The 16118-nt window shown below is 40.2% G+C and overlaps 1 protein-coding gene across 1 annotated transcript in view; it reads left to right on the top strand.

Moving 5' to 3' along the window:
- SYTL3 (synaptotagmin like 3) overlaps positions 1 to 15993 on the top strand; it is a 31086-nt gene extending 15093 nt beyond the window's left edge. Inside the window, exons 9-15 of the mRNA XM_060753657.2 lie at positions 327 to 505; positions 5235 to 5337; positions 5917 to 6087; positions 7734 to 7812; positions 9993 to 10101; positions 10702 to 10907; positions 14772 to 15993. Of these exons, the coding sequence (XP_060609640.2) occupies positions 327 to 505; positions 5235 to 5337; positions 5917 to 6087; positions 7734 to 7812; positions 9993 to 10101; positions 10702 to 10907; positions 14772 to 14902 (978 nt within the window). The 3' untranslated portion in view covers positions 14903 to 15993. The remainder of the gene's footprint in view (positions 1 to 326; positions 506 to 5234; positions 5338 to 5916; positions 6088 to 7733; positions 7813 to 9992; positions 10102 to 10701; positions 10908 to 14771) is intronic.
- Positions 15994 to 16118: the final 125 nt, after the last annotated feature.

The raw sequence follows: 16118 nt of genomic DNA, 5'->3' as shown, positions 1-16118 counted from the left end.
ACTGTTTTAAAGTAATGCTCATACTTCAGTTTTTTAAGTAGGATATCTGGGCTATAATGCAGACTCATTAATTTGGGAAACAGAAGTGAGATAGTTACAAAAGGAGGCCAGGCATATGAGGAATATTTTTCACTGAAAAAATGATAATGCTTAAATGGTCATTATTCACCACTATAAGGCTGGAAGGAATGGCAGATTGTTTCATTAAAATTTGCTATCATTAACTTCAATTTGGCTTAAAACATTAACCAATGACAATGCCTTATATTTGTTTGTATAATTGTATGTCTTAAATGACGTTATATGTATTCCTTCTATTATTACAGAATAGTTTATACAGCATTAACAGCACATGCACAGAGGTTGGCAACTTCGAGAGGGCAGATGTCAGTGGTGAAATAGAATTTGCCATTGCATATATCTTCAGAACTGGGACTTTAGAAGTGTGCATCAGTGCCTGCAAGAACCTGGCTTATGGAGAGGAGAACAAGAAAAAATGCAACCCGTAAGCTTGTTTTCATTTACTGCTATAAATCTTGGGGTGTGAAAATTTAATGTCTTGGGTCTTTGGAATTATAATTATACATTTTTCTTTGGTCATTTTTTTGTAATGTTTGACTTGAACAACTGTCAAAAGAGAAAGACAGACTGACTTTGTAGGGACACTGTGCCAATTAGTTTCCAGGTAAAGTGCAAAGTGTTGGTTATGACCTTTAATCCCTACATGGTTTGGATCCAGCTTGCCTACAGGATTGCTTTCTCCCATACAAGCTACCCCACATACTGAGGTCCTTGAAGGGATGGCTACTCCAGCCAACCAGAACCCCACTGGCAACTGTCACCTAGGGGACATTTTCATTGCCAGCCCAAGACTGTGAAATGACCTGCCAGAAGAGGTCTGACAGCTAAAATTTAAGACACAATTAAAAACCTATTTCTTCTGGCAGGCCTACTCAGTCAATTTTTAAAATATGAATTTTAAATTTACATGTTATTGATTTAAATTATTTTAATATATGTTTTAATCTTGTGACTTTGTGTTTTAATCTATGTGTTTTACATGTGTTTTATGTTTTTATCTATTGTGTTTTAATAACCTGCTTCAAGCTTTGGGGAGAGGTGGGTAAGAACTACTACTACTACTGCTACTACTACTAATAATAATAAGCAGAGAATTAATGCTGAATAATTAGCACATTAGGTGATTGAAGTGGCCCAGAATGATTTGGTATCTTCACAAATAGAGAACAACTTTGTGGGTGCTGGAAATAAATCTCTGCTTTCTGACTGCTCTATGGGCTTCGCTCCTCATTAATGTGGAAAAATATTTCTTAAATTCCTCCCTTTTCATCTAGGTTCTTCTCAAAATGCTGGCAGGAAGTGGTGTTGTGTCACTTTTGGTCACCATTTTGGGAAGAACACATATACAAACTGAGATATTTAGAAGCATGGTGGGAGCTGCGAGGACTTTTGTATCTGGGCTTTGGTGGTAAGTTTTTGGTGGCCTTTTTTTTTTTTTTGCAGTTTTGAGTGAAAGCTTGTCCCAAATGCTGTGAAATATTTAGAATTTGTGTGCTGGGGATGATTTAGGGATGGGGAGATTTAGAGGCCGCAAAGAGGACATTGTGGGCTGCAGACTTCCCACCTCACTATAAACTGTACAACATGGGAAACAATGATCTTTTAATGGAATTACTTTGGTGTAGGAATATGCTATTATTATTATAAAGAAAGCATTTGAGAATGACTAGTCCCTACTTATAAATGCCCAGTCCATAGCTTGTCAGATACTACTCTGTTTGCTGCACTCCTTCCAATCCCCCAACTTTATGCTACGCTGTTTTGCCCATCTTAGTATTTCTGGCTATTTTTTTTGTTGTGTAGTATTTGAGCAAGTTTTAATCCTGCTGTTTTATACTCTTGTGTTTTATTTAATTGTGTTTTATCTGACTGTTGGGCTATGTTTTGCTTTAATTGTGTATTGCTTTGAATTGATTTTTTTTTTTTTTTGCTTTGGTGTTTTGTGTACATTTTGTCCCATGTGTAAGTCGCCCCAAGTCCCTTCGGGGAGATGGAGGCGGGGTATAAAAATAAAGTTGTTGTTGTTGGTATATACACTGAGAAAAATGGGGAGGATATTTAGGCAGTTGTCCCAAGACTGACATAGTTTTCAAGTGATACAACTCATACTGTACAAGAAAGTGCAGGAAAGTTCTTCAGATAGTTAGTGACCAGCAGGGGGTGACAAACTGTAGTTATAATTGAAGATCAGAGGCAGAAACTACATTTTGAAGCAGAGTCAGATCTGGAGTCTGGACAAGTATCTTTCTGAGGGTTGCTTAAGCCTATCTTTGAAAACATAGTTTAAAAATATATAAATTACTTTCAAGGGTTATACTGCCCTCTCAGACTTCACTCTGTAGTAGTTAATCATGTCCATGGTGATCCTTTGGCTTTTGGCCATCTTATCACTCATCCGCCTGTTGAATGTTTTGATTTGTTTAATCACATGAACAACTTGGATGTTATAGCATGCTGACAAATACAGTTTTTGGAGAGAGGCATGGCCTACATGCCCATTTTCCCTCTCATTGGGGCAGCCCATAAAGTGTTCTTGGGTATATCTAAGAACAGTATTGCCTTCCATAGCAAGAGTATTACAGAGTGACCAACAGCAGCATTCATTCCATAGATGGCACTCCATGATATCTCAAATAACAGGTAGATTGATAAATGCCCAAGCCCATTGACTTATGCCAGGCCAAGACAATACAAGAGGAATGAATAAAGCTGTGGCCAAATGAAGCTCTGTCAATGTATTTCTTCCCTGTTCCCTGCTCCACCATTTAGTACCCCGGTTTCGGTGGTGGCCAGGAGAGCTTTTGAGCAATTAAAGCTTGTGCACCAGTTGTGCCCATAACTTGGAAAGTCAGACTTGGCCATGGTAGTCCATGCTCTGGTTACTGTTGGGGTTCAGCCTGAGTTTGAACTTGAACCTGATTCTCTGTTTGTTCCTCCCGATGCTAATGAAAGTATATTTACTGATGCTAGTGGAAATGTACCTTTTGATGCCAATGCTCCTGAAATTAGTGAGGAAGAAACTGCTGTAGGTTTGGAAAATGCCAATGTTCCTGAAATTAGTGAGGAAGGAACTTCTGTAGATTTGGAAAATGAAAGTACCAGTGTTCATGAGAATGTTGCAGAGGGAGACCTTGAACTTTCCCTCCCTTCTGCACCTGTTAACTGTAATGACAACAGAAGGGGCCAAATTTGGGAAGACAGAAGTAAATCACTCAGTTTGCGTCGATCCTCCCGAATTCAAGAATTAAAAACATTGGCTTCAAAACAGAAGGGCAGTTCACGGAACCAATTCTTGAGTTTTAATTGCAATACGCCGAGCTGATTGTGTCAGTTCAGGCATCGTTTCAGAATTGATGAAGACCTTGGCAGTTCTCCCGGTTCCCTGGCCATAGTTTGGCAAGATTTCTAGGATATCAAGTACAGTTAGTGGATTGCTAACAGATTCCAGTATTTCCCAGTGAGGCTTTTGGTTTTGCTTTGTCCATTTAAATTCATGTTTGCTGATTTTGCTGTGGCTTTTGACTTGCATTTTTCCTTTATTTTGTAACCATTTTTCTTCAATAAAAAAGGATTGTTTTTCACAGCCAAGTGTGGTGGATAGTTATCTTTGGGCCTTGTTCCCTGCTCTGGATTGCAACAGTTACATCCTGAATAGACTACTGCAACATGCTCTATGTAGGGTTGCCTTTGAAGACTGTTTGGAAGTTCCAATTGGTCCAACAGGCAGCAGCCAGATTGCTCACTGGAATGGGGTACAGGGAGCACACAACCCACCTGTTACACCAGCTCCACTGGCTGCCAGTCTGCTACCAAGCACAATTAAATAGTCTATAAAGCCCCCTCCCTCCTGTCCTTCAGAAATATGGTAAAAACCTGGCTGTGGGACCAAGCCTTTGGAACAGTGCAATAAGGCAAGAATAGGAAAGCCACTCTGCTGACCGGAGCCAGCCTGATGTCTTGAGATGGTTTTAAACAACTGATTTTAAAGTGGATATAACTGATTTTAGTGTTTGTATATATTTATAATTATTTCATGTCCCACAATGGAATGCTTACCATATATGTGTGGTGTTCTGCCCTGTGACCCCTTCAGGGTGAGAAGGGCAGAATATAAATATTTCAAATAAATAAAAATAAATAAACAGAAAAAAAGTCAAAACTTGGCTATGGTGCCAAAGCTTTGGGCAGTAAGCAATACAAGGAATGATCAGGGATTGTGTGCAATTGAATGGCCTGGACTAAATTTGTTGCATTATGTGATTTTAATGTTTATATCAATGTGTTTTAACTCTACCTTTTAACGTACATTTTAATGATTTAATTGATGGTTATATGTTGTTGTTTTATGTTAGGTTTCATATATATGTGAGGCATTACATTTTGCCATAAATATGTTGGAAAAACAGTATACAAGTGAAGTAAATAAATAAAAATAAATAAGCAGTACAATGTCTCAATAAGGCTATGACATTATATTACAAGGTGTGGCATGCATTTAGCCAGACCTCTTTACCGGTACCTTTATTATTTATCATGACCAAAATACCCATGATATAGAACTTCCAGTTGTTACAAACAGATTTTTCAGTTTATTCATATTCACAACAATGAAGTTTCAATTGCTTCTGTGGTGTAATTTAACATTTAGCTGCTTTTATAGTTAGGGAAAATGTGGGCTTTAAATGTGAATGGACAATATCATATGGTTCAAATGTTGGCTCATGTTTTACTTCACCCTGAAGATTTTGTATCTTTACAAAAACCTGAAAAATTAACAATACCAGGTACTTTTGAGAAAAAAAACACGCAGCTCCTGAGGATGGTGGCCTTGAAACCACTGCTTTAGCTAAAGTATTTTAGAATTAAGTTTTAATTATGCCATTAGGATGGATGCTGCACAGCTATGTGTGAGTGTTGGTAGGATTTGCAAAGATACTGAAGTTGGAAACAAACATGATGAGAGAGGTTGATAAATGTGAAATCTTGTATGCAATCAAACAGAAACTGATAGTGGAGAAAGATTTCAGATGCCAAGAGAAAACAAAATGAAAGAAAAACAAATGGCATAGAGATACATTATAATTACTAGCGAGGATGGGGCTTTAGTTCCTTCCTTCCTTTTCATGTCTCTTAACTCCATCTCTGATTATAAGGTACATCAAGACTTGTTTGTTGCCTGATAAGTCTCCACAGAGTAAACGGAAGACCTCTGTTAAAAAGAACACACAGGATCCATTGTTCCGAGAATCATTTAAGGTACATTAAGCCATATTTTAGCCCAGATTCCTATCCACTACGTTTCATCTTTCCATAGCAAAATCTTCTTTCACAGAACTACTTGGCAGGAGACCTTTCTGGGGCTCCTTCCACACAGCTGTATAAAATCCACATTGAAATGGATTATATGGCAATGTGGACTCAGATAACCCAGTTCAAAGCTGATATTGTGGATTATCTGCCTTGATATTCTGGGTTATAGGGTTGTGTGGAAGGGCCAGGAGAATGAGAAGTATTTAAAGAAGGTTGACATGTTTGGGTTCTACCCATTCTCCCAAGCTCACACCCTAATAATAAAAAATGATAGGACTTGTCGTTCAATAACATTGGGGACCCAAAAACTAGAGCACCATCCACTATGTAAAAAAAAAAATTATAGTTGGCTCTCTGTATTCAAGGATTCTCTGTCCCTGGATATTTAATCCTTATTTAGGCCCTTTTAAGTCAAACCTAAGACAGATGTGGCCCTCGATGAAAATGATGTTGAAACCCCTACCTTATATAATAATCCTATTGCTCAATTCCATATTGGAATAGTAATAATGTTCATGTTTACAGTATAAGATTGAATACTCCCAGCTGCAAACCCGACAGCTTCAGGTGTCTGTGTGGCACTCGGGAACATTCAGACGCCGAGTATTCCTTGGAGAAGTGGTCATCTCATTTGAATCTTGGGATTTTGAAGACAATTCAACTCGATCATTTAACTGGTATCAGCTCCAAACCAAGGTAACTTTGGGCTTGGTAGTAATTCTACAAACAGGAATTTTATGCAAAACTATAGTTATGTAAAACTATAGCTAGCTATATCAGGTAGCATGTTGGTTTATTCCTTGATGAAAGAAAGCTTAAGCAAGCTTGAAGCCTTTTCACAGTACACAAATATAGTACTATGATTCTAATTTAAAGGGCTGTGGTTCCATCCAATAGAATCCTAGGATACAGAGTTTAGGAAAACATATTCAGAATTCTTAGCCATAGAGCTGTAGTGACTCACCAACCTATAAATCCCAGGATTCTATAGGATTGACAGTTAGAGTGGCATCATAGTGCTATAGTGTAAAAGAGTCTCTGCTGTGCTTTTTTGGATTGGGGGAGGTGAGCTTCATTTTTTAAATTCAGTACAGTCTTGCTTATCCAACCTTCACACAACCAGCATTTTGTACTATCCAACGCAGTCTACCTCTTGCCCAGATCCACAGTTGTTTCAATACATTGCAATGTTATGGTGGTAAATTCATAAATACAGTATTTATTACACAATGTTACCGTGTATGGAACTGCTTTTCCTGTTGAGTTGTTGTAAAACATTATTTTTGATGCTTAATTTGTAAAATGATAATGTAATTTGATGTTTAATAGGCTTTTCCTTCCTATTATATACACTGACTGAGCAAAATTGTGCCCCTTATTTAAAATGGCAAAATTTTAAGCCGCCAAAATTCCTTTTGGGAGATGGTTGTGGGATATGAATAAAGTAGTAGTAGTTGTTGTTATTGTTATTGTTATTATTATTATTAAATCAAGGTTTGTTATGTAGAATTATAAAAAAATATTTTCAAGCTGTGGATGGTTAGATCCATGGATGCAGAATCTGTGGATACAGAGGGTTGATGCTCCCTTTTTTGCTTGTTTGTTTGTACACTCCATCCATAAATCAGCTAAGAGAATATGATTCACAGTCGGAAAGCTGTAAAGAGAATTATAGTAGAACTCACTCATCCACGTCTCCTGTTCAGTGCTCACATATCACACAAACTACTGTGCTACTCCTATCTGAGAATAATAGAGATGCTTTGCAGTTTAAAATGGATACTTGTGAAAACTTTAGCCATAACTTGGCTGACTGCTGGGATTGTTACTGCATGAAGACTCCATAATTAGTAGTAGTCGGAAAAGTATACATTCTGGAAATGGGTTTAAAGAGACTGCATTTTTGTCACAAATACTTTGTCACATGGTAATATTAGTAATGAGTAATATTATATGGTAATATTAGTAAAATTACATGGTAATATTGGTAATAATAGTAATGAGACAGCTTTAGGAGGCAGCTATGTTTGAGTGGCCACTGTTAGATAGAAAGAACTTGGAGCCATGTGAGATGAAAGACTGAATTGCTGATGACAGCAGCAAGGCCAATTCATTGAACAGGGAGATTTCATATAGTAGGTAAAATTTGGAGCCCGACCCCTACATTATTATCTTATGATTATGTGATATAGGTAAGCATTTATGCTTGGCTCTTTTATCACCTGATAACATCTGCCTCAATTGATTATGTGAATGAAACATAGGACGAGGTGAATAATGCAAGTTGGTTTAAAACAAACAACTCTGTGTGTGTATGTTTTTCTCTTTTAATTTCTGAATAGCCTGAAAAATCTGAAGAGAATGTGGCTCTATACAGTGGAGAACTCCAAGTCCGTGCAAAGTTGGTTTTACCTTCAGTAGGTAAGAATTTCTTGTATGATAGCCGCTAAAAAAAAAGAAAAAAAAAAGGAAGAGGGCTGTATGTCTGGAATTCGCTGCATAAACACAGCTAGTTTATGCAAACCTCTCAAAACCCACACTCAGTATTCTCTTAAGCCATTCACCATTGCTCATAGTTCTTTTATATGGAAGAACAGGATATGGCGGATTATTGATTTCAGTCTCCTTCCTGTCTCCAGATTCACTTCGCATAACATTTTAAGCCCTAGCAAGTTTAAAATGAAGTGGAAGTAACCTGTGGTATGGGTATCAACAGCACTCTGCCTTATTAGGATGCTGAGAACACTATCACGCAAGTATAGCTCTGTCTGCCATACAATGCAGTTTTATAATGCAATTTAACTGCATTGAACTGAATTATATGGTAGTGTAGATTCATATAAACCAGTTTCATGCAGTAACTGCATTATGAAACAGCATTATATGGCAGTGTAAAGGGGGCCTCAGATTCCACTTTAACTGCTGTATTTGTATTACAGGGGTGCAGCATTACCTGGTGGTGCAGCGGGTTAAACTGCTGAGTTGCTGAACTTGCTGACCGAAAGGTTGGTGGTTCACATCCAGGGAGTGGGGTGAGCTCACAATGTTAGGCTCAGCTTTTGCCAACCTAGCAGTTTGAAAACATGCAAATGTCAGTAGATCAATAGGTACCACTCCAGCGGGAATGGTGCTTCATGCAGTCATGCTGGCCACATGACCTTGGAGGTGTCTACGGACAATGCTTGCTTAGAAATGGAGATGAGCACCAACCCCCTGAGTTGGACACGACTAGACAATGTCAGGGGAAACCTTTTGCATGACAAAGAATCTTGGGATTTGTAGTTTGATGAGGCAGTATAGCTTTCTGGCTGGGAATTCTCAGTGTCCATCTTCAAATTGTAAATCACAGGATTCCATCACAGTTAAAGTGGAATCATAATGCTATAACTGTGTAATGAGAAAGGGCACTAAGAAGGATTTGTGCCAGATGAATGAATGAACCTCTGTACAAAATTCTTCCTTATACATAAGAAAATGGTATGCCTAGGTTCTAGCCCAGCTTTTTCGAATATGCAGCGTGCAGCATTTTACAGGAGAGACAAAGAGAAGCATGAGTTCCTTTCATCAGATCTTACACTAGCAGTCTGAAGTTGTATAGTCCATTCTCTGATTTGTCATTTCATGAACTGTCGAAGGCTTTCAGGGCCAGAATCACTGGGTTGTTGTAGGTTTTTTGGGCTGTATGGCCATGTTCTGTATGGATGCAGGCAAAACATCAGGAGAGAATGCTTCTAGAACATTTCATTAACTGTTTCTGAGAATTAAATCTTCATACCATTTAGGAAAATGTTGTTTTTAAATATTTCAGCTCTCACCTTCTTTGATAGAAACTGGTCCTTTCTTGTTTTTGGTAATGGCCCTGGGTCATTTTGAATGGAAAGCCTGGGCATATGTGTAACAAAAGATTCTTGCAAAATGCTCTGTATTGTGATGTAGAATTGATCAATACTTTGTGCCCTGTGTATTATGATCAGGGTTATTAGTTCTATTTTTTCTCCCCAATTATGAAGAATTAAAATAAAAACCTTAGGTAGGTGCTATTGAAGAGAGCTGGATGGATCCATATGTTGCCTTTTTTGTGTATACATTTGAAGTAAACCATTTGCATTAATAGTCTATAATAGAACTGAGGTCCCCTTCCACACAGTTGAATAAAATCCCACATTTTCTGCTTTGAACTATAATATATGGCAGTGTGAACCAAGATAACCCAATTCAAAACAGCTATTGTGGGATTTTCTGCCTTGATATTCTGGGGTATATGGCTGTGTGGAAGGGGCCTTAGTCCACACTGTCATATAACCCAGTTCAAAGCAGATATTGTGGGATTTTCTGCCTTGATATTCTGGATTATATGGCTTTGTGGAAAGGGCCTGATTCACACAGAATGGAACTTTCCTCCATAAAGACAGTATAGGACAACAGCCTTAGTTTTGCAGTGTTTCCCTCCCTCTCTTTCATGACTGCTTTGCTTAAAGAACCGGAGACAATAATGGTTGTCTTTGGGATTTAGTAAGTTCATTTGGTTAATTGCTATTGAAAATTGTTATTGCAATATTGCTGTAGTGTAATTCTCCGTTAAATTTAAACATTTTTTTCAGGGAGAAAAGAAAAGGCCCATCTTGAATACCAACTTCATGTTATAATACTTGGAGCCAACAACCTGCCCAAGATAAGACCGGATGGCCTATTAAACCCATTTGTTAAAGGGTATGACTGGCAGTATTATTTTTTAAAAAAATTACTACTCTTTTCATGATGGGAAAATCACATGTAACTAACTAACTCCTTTACTGTAAATCAGTGGTTCCCAACTTTTTTTGACCAGGATCTACTTGATCAGGGGCCACTTTGACTAGGGACCACTCTCCAACATTAGTACCAAAAGGATTACGAATCAGTTTTTGGTCAACTTTAGATTTGGTTTGGTTATTTGAGGTGCTGATTCAGAAAATTGCTCTGGATAAGACCATATCAGCTTTAGTTTCAGATACAGAATATATGCCATCCAGTAGTCGCCATCTGCTCGCCCACATAAAACCATATTTAATCATCTAGAGCTGGTGTGGTAGTAGTAATCTTTTGTGGGTAGTCACTCTCTCTCCTCCCAACATCCCTGTTGCCTCAGCACTATAAGAGGGTTTCTTGTGAGGCAGTGGACCATATTTTAGTTTTTGCAGACCACTGGTGATCCACGGACCACAGGTTGGGAACCACTGTTGTAAATAAACAAGATTCAAAATGCATTATTTTAGGAGGGAGTCAGCAAATCTTTTTCTCTCACAAATTTTCTGCATGTTCTTTCAAAAGCTGCCTGTGCCTCCAGGGACAAAAGGACATAAGGCAAAAGACTCCTGTACTGAAGAAGCAAACTCACCCCCAGTGGAACCACCTGTTTGTATTTAATGGGGTCACCACATCTCAGCTGCAGCAGTCTTCCCTAGACCTAACTGTATGGGATCAAGTATCATTTGCCTTGCATGATCAGTTCTTGGGTGGAGCTCGGCTTGGAAAATGTAAGTGGTTGCGAAAGAAAAAAGAAATCCCACCGCCAGCATAATGACCTTGTGCCGATGTTGTGATTGCAATGTTGTGATAATGTTGTAGAAGAATGACAGACCTGAATCTCTCCTCAGCCATGAATTCACAGGTAGTGTGTCTATACCAGACATGAGCAAACTAAGACCCATGGGCCAGATGCGGCCCTCTGAGCGATTACCTCAGGCCTTCCTCATTTTCTCTGTCCTCTTGGCATAAGGACATAGCAGCCCACTCCATCCTAATGCCAAAAAGATGGGGGAGGAAGGCAAGCAGCAGCTGAGAGCCCTCTGGAGCACTCTCAGCCACCATCTGTCTCATCCTTTTTCTGGCATAAGGACGGTGCAAGTGGCCTCATCCTTATACCCGGAGGACAGCTCAAGGAAAGCACATGGTGAATGAGAGCACTCCGGAGGACTCTCAGCCTCTGCCTGTTTCACCCTCCTTCTGGCATAATGCCAAGAGGATAGGCCTAGGATTGGGGAAGGAGGATTGGGATAATCACTGTGTGTCCTGCCTTCCTCCCAGCATAAGGATGGGGCAAGCAGTCCTGTCCTTATGCTGGGAGAACAACCTGAGGATGACCCAGGCTCTGCCCTGCCCCCTCCTGGCCCCGTCCCTCCTGGGTGCTACCTCTCGTGGGCTCGCCCAGCATGTGAATAGCCCCCTCCCTCCTAGCCCGGCCCTCCCAGTTGGACCTACAATATGGCCCCAAGGCAAAAAAGTTTGGCGATGCTATACTGTTCAGTTCTGCCAATCTGGTACTGGTATAACAATCAAGATCAGAGTTCTTTCTCCCACCCTGGACATTCCACAGCTATATAAACCACACTTGCCTACTTTCCAACAGACCTCACAATCTCTGAGGATGCCTGCCATAGATGTGGGTGAAACGTCAGAAGAGAATGATTCTGCAACATGGCCATACAACCTGGAAAACTCGCAGCAACCCTATAACAATCATATTTTCATCCTGTGGTATCTTGAAATATATAATTATGTAGATATCGTTAGTTTACTCCTCTGACCTAAAACATTGCATCTTCCTGTAGTAGGGAATTCTAAATATCTCCTTAAACTAATAACTAATAAACTAATAATCCGTCCTGTGATCTTCCTTCCGACTCTCCATGTGTTGATCTAGATTGATCTTTTCCCTGTTCTCTGATGAACAGCTAAGTAGCATTTGGAGGAAGTGGACAGTTTCAAGTCTCCTCTCCCCAATGATCCTAAAGAAAACTACCCCACTTTATGCCCCCTTCCCTGGTGTCCTGAATATTTGATAACAGCCGAGTTGTGGTAAAAAGATGCTCCTGTCTGGATCAAGGAGGCAATTTTCACTTCTTTGGAGAGGCAGAATTTTGAGGATAGCGTGCCCTCAGTTAACTTAGAAGAGGGAAGAAGAGGAGAATGTGGGAAATAATAGTTGCCCTTCTCAATAGACTCAAGTGGAAACAACCTGCTGGACTCTCTCCTGGCTTTTGTGTCTTTCCTCCCTGGTTTTGAGATGAAATGTTGGAGGTGGGGGAGATGGTGATTGCAGCAGCAACAGGATCACTCTTTGAAATACTTTTAAATGTCAGCATGGGGATACATTGTGTCTTCAATGAAAGGTATGAAGAACACAAAGGGCTGCCCTATTGGTTCTTGGCACAGTCATTTGACAAAACCTATTACTATTCTGCCTCCAGTCAACACACATCCCAAGAGGGAGTCCATGTGGAAGTCAAGCCTCCCAAGTGGGATTCAACATCTCCTCCTTGCAGCTTGCACTATGCATTGAGAATCACTGACCTAGTTGTGGCTTTCTGAATTAACCCATTGTCTACTCCATGATTGTTCCTTGTTCTGGCTCTCCCTCAGAACGGCCTCCTCCTTGGCAAACTAGCAAAGGGAAAAGGAACACTGACATGCCATTAGCAACACTAATTGGAACGGCCCTCAGCTTGTTTGGCATCCCGCTGGGCCCTCCCTTTGTGATGATCCATGCTTTCCCCACTGCCAAAGACCCATCTAGTTAAAAACTGGTCAGGCACAAAGCCTTTACAATTGAACCATTTCGCTACTCCAAACCTGGTTACATAATTTGCCTAGCATTCAAGATGGAGTTGAACAAACTGTGAAATATACATATCTGTTAATTGGGCAGTAGAAGAAGAAGAGAAGAAGAAGAACTTTATTTTTCTACCTTGCCTCCATCTCCCTGAAGGGACTCGGGGTGGCTTACATGGAGCCAAGCCCAAGCACCATACAATTAAAAGCAAAGGAATATCAAATTACAAATTAAAACAGCATAAAACAGCATAACAATAGTAAGCAAGCATCAAGCAACAACAGACTAGTTTTGGAGGGGGGGAAGGAAGCTAATGTGTGAAATGATTGAAGGGTAAGCGGTTCAAAAAGGTGGATGGAAATGTGTAATAGCATAGGAAATATCATGAAAACAGGGCAATTTAACAGGATCAGAATAAATTCAGTTTAACTTACAAAATCTGAATAGTAATATAATATAGGAATTTAGGTTGAATGATGATTAGGTCATGATACAGGTCGTATATCATAGGAGTTATCAGTTGAAAGCACGATGAAACAGCGACATCTTTAATTCCTTGCGGAATGTGGCTAGGGACGGTGTCAGCCTAATCTCCCTGGGGAAGGAGTCCCAGAGATGGGGGGCCACCACTGAGAATGCCCTTTCCCTTGTCCCCTCCAGCCTCGCCTGAGACGGGGGTGGGAGCAAGAGAAGAGCATCCCTGGAAGATCTTAAAGAATGTGTGGGCTTCATAAGGAAGGAGGCGGTCACGCAGATAGGCAGGCCCTGAACAATGTAGAGCTTTATTGCACCTTTAATTGAGACAGGAAACTTATCTGCAGCCAGTGGAGCTGTTTAAACAGGAGGGTTGACCACTCCCTCTAACTTGCTCCGGTTAACAATCAGGCAGCTGACCTTTGCATCAGCTGTACTTTCCGAACTGTTTTCAAGGGCAGCCCTATGTAGAGTGCATTATAGTAGTCCAGTCTTGAGGTAACTAAGGTGTGGACCACTATGGTCACGTCAGACTTCTCGAGGTACGGTTGCAGCTGGTGCACAAGTTTTAGCTGTTCAAAGGTCCTCCCGGTCACCGCTGACACCTGAGCATCAAGCGTCAGTGCTGAGTCCAGGAGGACCCCCAAACTGCGGACCTGTGTTTTCAGGGGGAGTGTAACCCCGTCAAACACAGGTTGCCTCCCTATATCCTGTTAGGCTGAACAACTGACCTGGAGGACCTCTGTCTAGTCAGGATTCAATTTCAACTTGTTAGCCTCATCCAGCCCATCACAGCGGCCAGGCCCTGGTCCAGGACCTGAGGGGCTTCCTTGGATTAGCAGCTGCAGCAATGTGTACTGTAGGAGAATGTATGGTTCACACATTTACCTGGTTAGCAACCAAGAGAGAGTTCAAAATCCTATACTGTCCAGCATAGTGTATGTGTCTAGCAGGTGGAATTATGCTAGGGCTCCCTACACACAAACCCTAGTACTCATGTTTTTGCTGTGATAGCCTCTTGAATGGTTATTTTCCTTCATCACATAGAAAAGCAGATTGAGTTTTCCTTTCCTTCCTTCTCAGTTTGCATGTAAGCATTAAACTGATACAATTCTTAACTTAGATATGTACTGTCTGATAATTATTTTGACTCTCTTGAGTTACTCTTAATAGTGAAAAGTCTACATATAATACCTCACTGAATTATAAAGGCATATTCTGGTGCACAATACAAAGTGATGGGCTTTCCAAGGAAAGTCAGAGTAATTAAATGGGCAGAAACATGATTGCTCATTCTCGCTTTCTTCTGTTGCAGATACACCAACCAGCACTGTGGGTGCAACATCCCAAGCATGTCTTCAGTGGGAAAAAATGCTGAGCAGCCCAGACACATGGACAGACATCACCCTTACACTGTACCCTAATGCTACTGCATTTAAAGTCTGAAGAGTCCTGTACAGAATATCTCTTGATTTAAGAGCAGATGGAAAACTATTCATGGCATTGCTTATTTGGCTGCTTAGGCAGGTAGGAAAGCCAGCTATTTTAATCCTGAAAAATAAAAGCCTCAAAGGAAAAAATGTAGGCCCTTAAAATCTCTTTCGTTAGGCACGTTGGATGAAAAAGTGGCAAACTATGAATCTATTTTTAAATGCCAGAAATATTTAATTGCAAATTTTGTATGGATCACCAGTGTGTTAGAGGAACTGGCTGGCTATCTTAGGACGTTCAGGCACCAAAAGCTTCCAGCCATAAATAAGATAGCAGTAAGATATTACACTGACAATTCAATTGTGTTGGTTTTAATTACAAGTAGTAGCAATCTGTCCTACTTGAAAACAAAGTTGATATCAAAACCTCACAACCTCTACGGATCCTCCCATAGATGTGGGTGAAACATCAGGAAAGAATGCCTCTGAAACATGGCCATACAGCCTGGAAACCTCAAAGCAACCAAAAGTTGATATTGTGTCTACTGCTGCATTGCTTTCTATAGACTTTGAAGACTAGGCCTAAGAGCAACAGATTAAACAATGTAAGAGAACTGTCTCAAACACCTTTAAGTATGTAACACTTGATTTGGATGCCAGATTAAATAGCATCAAGATCTTTTTGGTGTAAGTACAAAGGTATGGCTGGAGGTTGCAGCTGTATTTGTAGGTCTCAGGCCATGCAGGAGGTATCAAATAACTCCTTGTGCAAGGCTCCTAGCAACTCTGTGTGTATGTGATGCAGGGACAACTCCCATCTCCCTGGTTACTGACCGATTATGGGGAGGCACCTGGGAGAAAGGAAAAATACATCAGTGGAGATCTGAGTAATTATACTGATACATGTTCTGAGCATGTTGATAGAAAGAGTCATGAAAGATAAGTGTCACATATATAGAAGACAACACCTTCTGAATAAGAGTCAATACGGTTTCTGGATAGTTAAATCTTGTCTCACTGAGCTTTTAGTGTATTTCTGAAAATGTCAATAGTATTTGGATTGGAAAGAGGCAGCAGACATTCTTTAGATTACCAAAAGTCTTCTGGCAAACTCCAGAGCAAACTTTAACCATCTTGAGATAACAAACAATGTCTTCTAATGACATGGGAAACAGAGAACAGAAAGAAAAGGGCATACGCCTTTTTTGGACATCATCCTCTCCTGCTGTTCC

This window comes from Anolis sagrei, chromosome 1 (genome assembly GCF_037176765.1).
Source record: "Anolis sagrei isolate rAnoSag1 chromosome 1, rAnoSag1.mat, whole genome shotgun sequence".
NCBI lineage: Eukaryota > Metazoa > Chordata > Lepidosauria > Squamata > Dactyloidae > Anolis > Anolis sagrei.
The sequence above is the reverse complement of the archived record's forward strand: the minus strand, read 5'-3'. Positions and strand labels throughout refer to the sequence as shown.